General features: G+C 41.3%; 1 protein-coding gene across 3 annotated transcripts in view; it reads right to left on the bottom strand.

The window, feature by feature from the left end:
* CPVL (carboxypeptidase vitellogenic like) overlaps positions 1 to 13,231 on the bottom strand; it is a 120,534-nt gene that overhangs the window by 32,315 nt on the left and 74,988 nt on the right. For all 3 annotated transcript variants that reach the window (XM_040433569.1, XM_040433571.1, XM_040433570.1), the window contains exon 12: positions 1,122 to 1,304. In XM_040433569.1, coding sequence (XP_040289503.1) covers positions 1,122 to 1,304 — 183 coding nt within the window. The remainder of the gene's footprint in view (positions 1 to 1,121; positions 1,305 to 13,231) is intronic.

Genomic DNA, 13,231 nt, shown 5'->3' with positions numbered 1-13,231 from the left:
GAGGATGATCGTAAAGTGAGGAACCGAAAAAAAATTCTATGAAACTCTGCAGAGACAAGAAGCGGCTGAAAGAAGGTGTCATGGCGGTCTTATCTCTAAATGAAGACGCTGAGGAAAGTCTAAATCCCAGGGGACGTCACTGGATGTAACAGGTATGGTGCTGTATTCTACTGTATATAATAATGCCCATCCACATATCTGTTTCACGGTAGGGTTGGGGGAGGAGATTGAGAATTTGGCCCACCCTGCCGCATCCTGGCCCCAGACTTCAGGTCACACTGTGCGTGTTCTGAATTCTGGGGGTTCACACCCATCTACTACGTTATCTGTACACGGAGAGTTATCACTGTTATCTGTGGTGTTACATAGGACTGCAGGTAACATCTACTACGTTATCTGTACACAGAGAGTTATCACTGTGTTAGCTGTGGAGTTACATAGGACTGCAAGTGATCTACTACATTATCTGTTGAAAGGGGCATGCCCACAGGCTGGGGGGAGGGGGCGCAATTTTTGGCTTGCCCCGGGTGTTGGCAACCCACGCTTTTCCACTGATAATAGGGAGTGGAGAGGGGAGAAAGGAGGAGGCAAATCGGTGCTTTGAGGAGCTAGGCAAGTCCCTTGGTGCTCTAAGCACCTTATTTGCATACGAGAAGAATAAAAGTAAAATTTTTGCTGCAACTGTATATCAGTTTTAGCAATTCATATAATTCACCATGATGAACCCTACCTGGCCGTATGCTTGATCATGGTCATAGATGCACTCTAATTGATGGCTTTCTTGTCTGAGGTGACTGATTGCAGATTGACTAAAGTTCAGGCTTTGACATTTGCCAATAGACTCCACAGCATTTAGGTGGCTTCCCTAGAACTCTCTCTTTAGCATATGTGCCAGTGACATAAAGAGATATTGATCCGCTATAGTCATGACCGTTCTTCTGGACCTTCATCATTACTTATAGAGCACCTTTCTTTTGTCTCTTACACAATATTTTGATATAAGGGACAGGGTTACTGACCAAGTATTGAGAAACAAGTTGACCATGCTTCATAAACAGCTATTTCACTTATGAAAAACACAACTTCCATTTATGCCATATCCATCTCTTATCATATCTTACCTGAGCAAACTCTCCAGCCACGCGGACATAACCGGCCACCTCAGTATCTGTTGACCTGATCTTCCAGACTGATCGCTCGGCTTTCTTATACTCTTCTAGCCTTGACCAAGGTACAGTTTGCAGAAATCGTTCAGTAAGAGGAGCAGCCACTATAACGTCGAGCTGACCACTGTACATGAGGACCTGATGACAAAGCAGAGAATAAATACAAGATATATTTTCTGGTGTAGGAAAGCACAGTTTGTCATAAAGAGCTAATCTGAATTGGTAGGGGTGTATCTAAGGACATATTGTTTCCTATTATAGTCAGAATTGTGAATGCAGCTCTGGAGGATAAGAAAGGCTGTAACTTAGAATCAGTACAAGATAATACAACACGTTGTCAGAAAATGACAGCTTTTATGCAATTAATTTAATATTTTATTCCTTTATATAGCGCTTACATATTCAGATACTGTCATCGGTCCCTGTCCCCATTGTATATGATTGTTCTCAACAGAACATCATTTTACAGATTATCTAAGGCAAAGGTGCAAACACTTTAGCTCTTTAAAGTAAAGCTCCAAGCGTTGAGACTTTTAGAAGCTGCCTGAACCTAAAGCACTATAACACAATGGGGGGAATTTATCAGGAGGGTAAAACTTTTAAGTCAGTTTTTCATGAGTCTGTGTTGGTGTACTTTATGTCACATGTTTAATAAATTTGTCCCATCCTTAAACCTAAGGCCTCTTTCACACGGGCGGCATGTTTTTGGCCCGGATAAGATGCGGGTGTGTCGCGGGAAAATGTGTGATGGTCCATCACATGATCTTTTACCATGGTGATGGATCATGTGATGGACCATGTGATGAGCGCAGTGATGTCACCACAGGTCCTTTTCCTGTGCACAGCAAAGATGAAGACAGAAGAGAAGCCGGGCTGCGCGAACAAGTGGATTAAGGAGAGTTAAATTATATATATATTTTTTTTTAACCCCTCCAGCGCTATTCTACTATGCATTCTGTATTAAGAATGCTATTATTTTCCCTTATAACCATGTTATAAGGGAAAATAATAATGATCGGGCCTCCATCCCGATCGTCTCCTAGCAACCGTGCGTGAAAAACGCACAAAATAGAGCATGCTGTGATTTTCACGCAACGCACAAGTGATGCGTGAAAATCATCGCTCGTGTGCACAGCCCCATAGAAATGAATGGGTCCGGATTCAGTGCGGGTGCAATGCGTTCACCTCACGCATTGCACCTGCGCGGAAAACTCGCCCGTGTGAAAGGGGCCTAAAACTTGTCTAGACAACCTACTCCAGTTTCCCTACTCTAACCTCCTACTGGAGTGAGATTGCAACTTGTTAAAAAAGGCTCAGTGGTAAATTTGGAGTGAAACTCATTAAACATTAAACTTTACGACCCATATTTCAAAAATGGAGTGGTGTACAAAATGTAAAAAGTCACAATTTTTGCGCTACTAAGACAAAAAAGTCTTTACGTGACTTTTTGATTCCAGAACTCTGGAGTGAAGGCATGATAAATAAGGGTCTATGAATATATATCCCCCACTATTTTTCCTATTGAGCTGTAGCAACACTTTGGAAATGTTTGGAAATTTGGCCACTCCATATGAAAAATTATCATAATTTATCTTTGGTTGAACAAGGTTCTCTCATAAAAAATAAATAAATATCCTTTTCTATAACAACCCTATTAGGACGACAGGGGTGCCACACCCAAGACCTCTCTCTCTCTCTCTGGCCTAGTTCACACGAACGTATGGCTTTTATAGTTTTTTTGCGGTCCGTTTTTCACGGATCCGTTGTTCCGTTTTTGAGTTCCGTTGTGTTTCCGTTTTTCTGTATGCCATATACAGTATACAGTAATTACATAGAAAAAATTGGGCTGAGCATAACATTTTCAATAGATGGTTCAGCAAAAACGGAACGGATACGGAAGACATAAGGATGCATTTCCGTATGTGTTCCTTTTTTTTGCGGACCCATTGAATTGACGGAACATGATTTGCGGGCAATAATAGGACATGTTCTATCTTTCAACGGAACGGAAAGCTTACGGAACACATTCAGTTTTTAATGCGGAACCATTGAAATGAATGGTTCCGTATATACGGAACAAAAAAACGGCCCGTACACTCGCAAAAAAAACGATCGTGTGAACTAGGCCTCAATCTGAGCAAAAATAGAGAGCAGTATACTTTTTTTTTTTTTTTTTAACTGTGTTCCTCACCTTAGGAAATCATAGTAAACCACACAAGTTATGCCAACAATTACCGATCCACCGTATGTCAAAAGGACAATCTTGTATACTGCGAGTGCATGGAGCCTACGGATGTATCAAGGAATACTCACATCAGCATGTATAAAATACATGTAAAAAGCCTTAGTGCCCTTTTACACAGTCCCACAGAGCGGGCACTGATTGGAAATGAGACAGTTCATCATTTACATGCAGCACTGATTGCAAATGTAAGTTACAATAATAATTTATTCATATAAAGTTTCCTTGTTTGTCAAGGGCACATCCCTGTTCACACAGGACAAGGATATTGGTGGAAAATGAAAGACAAAATCATCTGAAAGGTGAGCATTTGGTCATCTGTCACTGATCAGTGTCACCTTAACACAGGCCAAATATCGGGAAGGAATATTAGTTTCCCGATAATGAGCTAGACCCCTGGCTGGTGTAAAAGGACCTTTACTCCAGTGGAAGAGCGACAGTCAAAGTTTGGTAATCATGTTTTTACTTACAGAGGTGACAACTAATATATGGCGCCATAACATGGCCATGTGCATGAAGCCGGGTTCAACAAGACCGGTAACCCCTTTTTATATATGCAGGCAGGTTGCAGGGGTTAAAAATAAAAATAAAATCTCACCTGTCACCAATACTCCGGTTCTCACGCCAAGCTCCCTCTTCCTCCTGCTTGCACTTGACTAGAAGTGTGACCACTGCCACCGCCAAGGCCATTGAGTGGCCGGCAGCAGTGATGTACAGGTAGACAGTACATCACACTTCTGGTCCAGCAGGGCATGGAAGTGGAGAAGGGAGCTGGAACTGAAGAGCCAGTGACAGGTGAGCCTCTTTCTTTTTAACCCTGCCTGCCAATATGAAAAGGGGTTCTCGGTGAACCCCTTTACCCAAACAGACCTCATTAATGCAAACTGAAGAAGAAAGCACTGAAGACAGCTGTAGTGCAAACCAATCTACAGACAGATATTCTGCTAAACATTCAGATCCATATTCTTAGGGCTCATCCAGACGGCCGTATGCTGTCCGCAAAAATGCGGATCCGTTTTTTTGCGGATTAGATGCGGTCCTATTTACTTCTATGGGGCCCTTTTCTTCCATTGCACGGCTCAGTAAAACAAATGAAACATGGTCTATATTTGTCAGTCAAAATCAGAACATGGCCCCTTTGAAGTCTATGGGTCAGCAAAAAAAAAAACGAATGCAATACTTTTTTTTGCGGACATGCTGACCTGTCCGCAAAAAAACGGATCCGCATTTTTGCAGACAGCATACGGCCGTCTGAATGAGCCCTTATACTTGTCCCATTGATATGCAGTTTTAGGCTACATTTATGCGTTATGTTTATGTAATGTGCTGGATGGTGCAGTATGTAGAAGGGTGGGGCACGGAGAACAGCACAGATATTAACAGCTGGGGTATACAACATTTTTGGGAGGGCTTGCTCACACCAGCATTGTGTTTTCTGCTGTCAGAGGAACAGAAAAGGGGAAAAACTAATCTGTTAAATAGAAGATTCTTTCCATCATGTTTCCGTTATTTTTTAGCAGAAAAAAAAAAAAAAAAAATAGGACTTTTTCTCCCATCAAAAAATAACAAAAACCTGACAGAATGGACACAAACTGAGAACAACTGATGCTCCAACTAAACCATTCAACCCATTTCCCCCATTTTTCTGCTCCTCTGATGGAACAAAAATACCGAAAACACAATGCAGAGGTAAAATAGGCCCTAAATCTAGCAAAACCAATTGTTTTATGCAACTTTAGAATTCACGGCCCCATAAAGATACCAGTTTCTACAGAGAATGCAGTTGCTCCTTCGCAATAGTTTGGCTTCAGGAGAACCTGAATTCTTCAGGGATGTTAACAATAAGCTTTTTGTTGCTCGTCATCTGTGCTTCTCACAACACGGATAGTCATGTCCCACAATCACACACGCTACAGATGGGAAACGGCTTAGGACAATGGGGCATAATAGCAGTAATGACTTCCATACTGCTCTACGGCATGTAGTAATGCTTGTATTCACAGTGCGGACTAGTTTTGCATCACGTACAGTATTTGTACTCCAAAATGCAATCAACAGCAGGAGTGGAAAGTATTCAGCGGAAAACTAGACATTTCATCAGTAGTTATTGTGTATAGATCGTGTAAAGATTACAATATCACATTTTTCTCTTTGTTGTACAGATGTAGTAGAGTTAGCACGGCTTTTAAAAAGGTTTTTCTACATTCTATATGGCTCACATCCAGGCACTGGAGTGCTAGAATGTATGGGGCAATTTGTGGCAGAAATGGCATATAAGCTTCGCACCACATTAAGTTTTTTAGATACTTTTTATGCCTTGCCTGACAAGTGGTCTGGTTAAGGAGTAAAAAGCCTGGCACAGCCTACCATGAAGGAGCGTGGTTTCAGATGCAACAATACGTGCCAAAAAAAATGCTTCAAACTTTTAATGGTGGAAACTAAAAGTGGATTTACATTTGCAGATGAGCAGCCAATCATCGGGAATGAAGAGTTCCTTCCCAACAACTGGCTGCTCGTTCAGTCACCTCCACAGTAAGAGGATGAGGAATCGCTACTGCGATCGTTTATCCTCATACAGCTGCATGGTTTCTGGGAAGCAGAGTGCTTTTTAGATCTCACGATCTACAGCCCATAAACGATAAGTTACTTGCCTGCATGAACGACAGTTTCACCTAATGAACAAGCATTTCGTGTGCATGAGCCCTAAGGGAGTGAGGAGGGAGTCGGGAGAGATGGAAGTCAGTTGAACGACAGCTAGCAAATGTGTATGCCTAGCTTATAGGCTATGTACACATTTGGGGGCTTTTTTTTATTGCATTGTACTCATTTTGAGCTAAAAATAATTTTTAAAATTGGGTCTTCATTAAAAATATGGCATCCTTTTTTTCTGTACAGAGCTGACATGCTCTAGAAGCACCCTTTGGATTTTCTTCTCTCTTTTCCGTCAGACCAGGAGCTGACAGGCTCCTCATCTCTGCTGTCTGACCTTATATACACTCATTATAGCTCCGTTCTTATCTTACCGATAAGAATGTGGCTTAAATACATGTTTATGACCTATTAGTACCACCAGTCACACAGCTAGAAAACAGTTAATCCTTTGTCATAGAACAGCTCAATATTTTTTAATAAAGACCATTAAAAAAAGATTTTTGGGCAAAAATGAGTAACATGCAATAACAAACAAAAAAATTGCCTCCAAAAGGTGTACATAGCCTTCTAAAAATTTGGATTAATCAATCTCCTCCACTGCCCTGATGTTCCTAAGTTATGGAAAGTAAAGTTACTCAAGAGTCTTCAACCAAGACTCAATTCAAAGAAAACCTAAAAAAAAAATATATATTATGGTCAATGGCCAATATCCTCCAAATACAAAGCAGCATGACTGCGCCCACATGATTGCGTCCACTCACTAGCCCTGATGAAGGGCTACCTATAGCCCAAAACGTTGCCTTAATGTATCGCACATCATCATGTCCGGCTGAATAAAAGTCACAGATTTTCACCTTCAATTTTGGAGTGCTGTTAATTTGTATATTTATGGATGAAAGTGTTCCTGAGGTGGAGCGGGGAACAAATCTAGACGAGCACCCAGAGAAAGCCAGTTATTAGACGAGTGCTGTGATCATTCGGTTTGCATTATCGCAATTCTCTAGAAAACTCAGAGACTGCATAGGAGACATTTTCCTTCAGTAAACAAAGAGTTTGGGGCCTCCCTTATCTTTTTACAGATCTCCGTCCACATCTGTTAGCCAGACCTGTAGGTTTGAGAGGATCTCTGTGTGTGGGACAAAGAGAATATAGGCCATAAGGAATACATTTCCTATTGCTTTATAGATCTGGGCTTTTGGTAAACATGTAGATATCTAAACTATATAAGATGCATGGCTAGTGACATAGGATGCTGGTGGCTTAGCACATGAAGGAGGCTTTTCACCAGTCTAGTGTATTTCAGGGAATATTAAAGTGTTTATTGCTCGTCCCATTTGGACATTTTCATGTTTGGTTGCTTAAAGAGTAACTAAACTTTTATTCAAGTTTTTTTTTTAAATGTCCCAAATGTGCTAAATAATATTTTCTAATATACTTTATTTATAGATTTTGCCTGCAGGACTTTTAGCTTAGGAGACCACTATGCTCAGCCAATCCTGGCATAGCACATTGTTACAGGGTACCCATGTGCTATGCCAGCATTTAGCCAACCTTGGGGGGGGGGGGGGGGGGGCAGACAGGATCGGCAATGTGTGCTCCTGATGAACTCCGTACTCTGATGCCCTATTGATACAGTGCAGAGTCTGTACTCTGACAAGTCAGAGATGTGCCAGAAGAGCAAATTTAAAGGCAAAATCAATAAATAAAGTATATTAGAAAATATATATATATATATTTTTAGGGCATTTGAAATGTTTAAGTTTTTATTCAAGTTTAAAAAAACAAAGTTACTCTTTAACCAAAATTTAATCACAAACCGGTGATGGCAAGGTTCATGAGAAGCAGAAAAACCTTTTACAGCCCATAAAAACCAGAAGCACCATACTGGTCCAGCAAACACCATGCACACACACTGTTTGCTTTAGAAGAACATTCTGTACTTTGCCAAGGTGTGGAATTAAAGGGGTTGTCCAGCCTACAGAGATGAATGACCTATCCTCAGGATACTGCAGGTCATCAATATCAGATCAGAGGTGGTCCGACACCCCCATGGATCAGCTGTTTAAGGCACCTGGGGCGATAAAAACTATACAGTGTATCGAGTGGATTTAGAAGGCTCTGTACACTGTGTAGTTGCCTGCCACGAAATACTGCACGTCAGTGTCCATTCATGTGAATGAGAGATGAACTGCAGTACCCCAGCACATATTCCCCAGGAGTCTAAGGGCTAGTTCACACAGATATTCCATGGTAAAAATCCCTCTGAAGCACCCGACATGCTCATGGTTTAGCCCCACTGAATAGAGTTAAACAGTAAGCAGACGTCTGCTGGGGTTTGCAGCCACATCCACTGCAGGTTGAGGGCAGCACTTCAGGAAATGGACCGGGAGCAGCTATGGTCACAGATAAAAAAAAAAATCTAAAACTCTCTCCTAAGATTCAAACCTATAATCCCCAAAAGCTGTCCACTTAACTCCAGGCTATAGTCTTTTCACATTAAGAACTTTGGTGTTTACTATATTAAGGGTCCTATTACAGCTGCAGATGAAGCAGGCGATTGTCAGGAAGGAAGCGTTCCTTCCCGACAACCACCTGCGCCCTAGTGGAGGAGACCTCTGCTATTACAGGCAGCAATCTCCTCCTCAGTATGGGGAGGAGCGAACGCTTATGTCACCGCTCTTCCCTATACTGAATCACTGTTGGCCGGCAGCAGACCGCGATTACATGGCACGGTTTGCTGTGGACAAACAAGGATTTTTAAACCTGCTAAAAGATTCCGATTACCCAATGAATGAGCCTTTGCTCGTTCATCAGGTAATCTGTGGCAGTATTACACTGCCAAATCATCGCTAACGAGCGTTCATATGAACGCTCGTTAGCGATAATCTGAATGATTATCTTCAGAGTGTAATAGGGCTTTTAGAAAGCTAATATTATTGGGTTCTTTATACAGTTATATATTGTACTTCTGAATACAGCTACATTCACATAAATGTGCGGATCCGCAAAACACGGATGGCGTCCGTGTGCGTTCTGCAATTTGCGGAACGGCATGGACAGTATTAAATATAACTGCCTATTCTTGTCCCCAAAACGGACAAGAATAGGACAGGTTATATTTTTTTTGAGGACCACAGAATAGAGCAACGGATGCGGACAGCACACGGAGTGCTGTCCACATCTTTTGCGGCCCCATTGAAATGAATGGGTCCGCATCCAAGCTGCAAAAAACTGCGGCTCGGATGCGGACCAAAACAACGGTTGTGTGCATGAGGCCGAAAGCAGTAATATGTATTAGCTTTTAAAGAAATCCACTATTCTCAATGGGGTCAGGCTATAGTAAGTCGTGTACATGATATGTAATGTACATGCTAGGACACAGCTTTGGCCTCACCATACTGATGTCTAGCCCTGTCAATCAAGGGGAAGGAGGAGTGTGTAGAGCACAGAGGCGTTTCAATTGAAGTGCTACAAGAATTAAGCTCTGCCCCTGGTGCTCCAACGTGCCAATTTTCTATGAATAAAAACACAGATATCTCTTCAGCTTTTAACATACAGACAAAAGAAAGGTATTGTTTTAGGGCTTATTCACACGACCGTGGTTTGGTTCCGCAATCCGAGGCGCACTCACTTTACATTCACTTCAATGGGGCTGCAAAAAATGCGGACAGCACTCAGTGTGCTGTCCGCATCCGTTGCTCCGCTCCGTGGCCACGCAAAAATTATAAGTCATGTCCTATTCTTCTCCGTTTTGCGGACAAGAATAGGCATTTCTATAATGGGCCGTCCCTTCCGTTCCACAAATTGTGGAAGGCACACAGACGGCATTCGTGTTTTGCGGATCCGCAAAACATGGCACGGTCGTTTGAACAAGCCCTTAATCAGCATGATCAACCCTACCAGTATGCCTGGTTAAATAGCTGTCATGCTGACAGAGGCTCTTTAAATCTACGTTGTGTGATTATATTTACTTATACCAAGTTTATTCCTGTAGGTAACAAGTAGAACAGTTAAAATTATAACCTCACATGGCTTACAGCTTCTTTAAAAATGCAATGATAAAAAAAAGCCATTTAAAAAAATACGAATCTGAGGGGTCAGCTTTGAAGTTTACAGAGGGCTTAATAAAATCTGTAAAAAAATAAAAATAAAAAATAAAAATAATAATATATAAAATCTGCAAAAATACTAAAATGAGCGGCAGGTGGCCAAAGAGACCTAAATAATTGTAACGGGGAGATAGAAAGTATAGTTTGTAACTGGATTGAAAACTGGCTGAAGGAACGCGTCCAGAGAGTTGTGGTCAATGATTCCTATTCTGAATGGTCCTAGGTTATAAGTGGTGTACCCTAAGGTTCCATTTTGACCCCCTGTTATTTAACTCCTTTATCAATGATCCAGAAGATGGGATTATTAGTACAGTTTCTATTTTTGCAGATGACACAGATAGAAAACAGAGGGTGGTTATTAACGGTACATACTCAGATTGGGTCACTGTCACTAGTGGAGTACCTCAGGGGTCAGTATTGGGCCCTATTCTCTTCAATATATTTATTAATGATCTTGTAGAAGGCTTGCATAGTAAAATATCAATTTTCGCAGATGACACTAAACTGTGTAAAGTAATTAACACTGAAGAGGACAGTATACTACTACAGAGGGATCTGGATAGATTGGAGGCTTGGGCAGATAAGTGGCAGATGAGGTTTAACACTGAGAAATGTAAAGTTATGCACATGGGAAGGAATAATGCAAGTCACCCGTACATACTAAATGGTAAAACACTCGGTAACACTGACATGGAAAAGGATCTAGGAATTTTAATAAACAGCAAACTAAGCTGCAAAAAATAGTGTCAGGCAGCGGCTGCCAAGGCCAATAAGATAATGGGTTGCATCAAAAGGGGCATAGATGCCCGTGATGAGAACATATTCCTACTACTTTACAAATCACTGGTCAGACCACACATGGAGTACTGTGTACAGTTCTGGGCTCCTGTAAACAAGGCAGACATAGCAGAGCTGGAGAGGGTCCATAGGAGGGCAACTAAAGTAATAACTGGAATGGGGCAACTACAGTACCCTGAAAGATTATCAAAATTAGGGTTATTCACGTTAGAAAAAAGACGACTGAGGGGAGATCTAATTACTATGTATAAATATATCAGGGGGCAGTACAGAGATCTATCCCATCATCTATTTATCCCCAGGACTGTGACTGTGACGAGGGGACATCCTCTGCGTTTGGAGGAAAGAAGGTTTGTACACAAACATAGAAAAGGGTTCTTTACGGTAAGAGCAGTGAGACTATGGAACTCTCTGCCTGAGGAGGTGGTGATGGTGAGTACAATAAAGGAATTCAAGAGGGGCCTGGATGTATTTCTGGAGTGTAATAATATTACAGGCTATAGCTACTAGAGAGGGGTCGTTGATCCAGGGGGTTATTCTGATTGCCTGATTGGAGTCGGGAAGGAATTTTTTATTCCCCTAAAGTGAGGAAAATTGGCTTCTACCTCACAGGGTTTTTTTGCCTTCCTCTGGATCAACTTGTAGGATGACAGGCCGAACTGGATGGACAAATGTCTTTTTTCGGCCTTATGTACTATGTTACTTATGTACTATGTTCTGACACTAAGCTGTGTAGAACTGTACAGCCTATGGAAGATGTCCACAAACTACAAGCTGACCTGAACACTCTGAGTGATTGGGCATCAACTTGGCAAATGAGGTTCAATGTGGATAAATGTAAAGTTATAAATCTGGGTACAAATAATTTAACATACGCCATATGTCTTAGGCTACATTCACAACGGGTCCACAAAAGATGCGGACAGCACACCGTGTGCTGTCTGCATTCGCAGTTCCGTGGCTTAGGTCTTATTCTTGTCCGTAATCGCAGACAAGAATAAGCATTTTCTATACAGCACCGGCCATGAGCGGTCTGCAAAATGAGGAAAGCACACGGCCGGTATTTGTGTTTTGCAGACAGTGAATGTAGCCTAAATGTTTTGCGGTCCACAAAACCCAGATACTGGCCTTTTTGCAGACCGCACATGGCCGGCGCTTTATAGAAAATACTCAAAACTGCAGAACGGATGCGGACCAATACATATGGTTATGTGAATGTAGCCTAAATAATAGCATGCATAGTCTCCACAAAAGAGTCCTGACTTTTAACTCCACAATTTTTGACAAACTCTGGGAGCCTCCAATGCAGATGTGAATGAGCTCTAAGGGGCATTAGTTAAGGGGTCTTAGTCATGAGGAAAGATTAAAGGATTTCAAATTTATTTGGTCTTGAGGAGAGGCGTCTAAGGGGGGACATGATTAACCTATACAAATATATAAATGGCCCGCACAATATAGTGAAAAGATGTTCTATGTAAAATTTCTTCAAAAGAAGAAAAAGTTTAGTCTCCAGAAGCGTCAAAGCTTCTTTACTGTAAGAACTGTCAATCTGTAGAATAGTCTACCTCAGGACGTGGTCACAGCTGGAAGTGGACAGTTTTTTTTTGTTTTGTTTTTTAGAAAAAAAGGCTTAGATGAATTCTTACAACTACGGTAAATAACGTTAATGCTTCTGCAAGTGTGTAGACATCTGGGTCTCACTCCCCTTTCCTAAAATTCACATCCAAATCCATCCTTTGGTTGAACTTTAAAAATATTTTTTTTTTTTCAACTATACTATGAATATTTATTAGCAACCATGTCGTTCACATAAGTACGGTATGTAAATTCAGGAGAGCTGTAGTGTATGTCATTGGAAGAAAATCAGCCACAGACCGGAATATACTACCGATCATAAAGGTTCTATAATAATTGATGTCTAAAAACTGCATTTTTGCGGATAGCATACGGCCATCTGAATGAGCCCTAAATGTACAGTGAATTTATAAAACTTAATCTACAGTTATTGGGTCTCCCCCCATACAAAACATCAAACCTGTTTTTCTAATTTCTTTTAATCAAGGTAACAAATGGTACCTTAATTTCACTTTTCTGAATGAAGTGTGGCAAACAGGGGCCCATTTTACTTTAAGGCTGTCCAGGGGCAATAGTTCACACAAAGGTAAACTGACGCCTCTGCTGACAAGTGGCAGCAAATCATCTGCTACATAACACGTTTAACTTAAAAGGGTTACTCATTGTAGGGATCAAACAGGACATTGCAG

Source organism: Bufo bufo, chromosome 5 (assembly GCF_905171765.1).
Source record: "Bufo bufo chromosome 5, aBufBuf1.1, whole genome shotgun sequence".
Taxonomy (NCBI): Eukaryota; Metazoa; Chordata; class Amphibia; order Anura; family Bufonidae; genus Bufo; species Bufo bufo.
The sequence above is the reverse complement of the archived record's forward strand: the minus strand, read 5'-3'. Positions and strand labels throughout refer to the sequence as shown.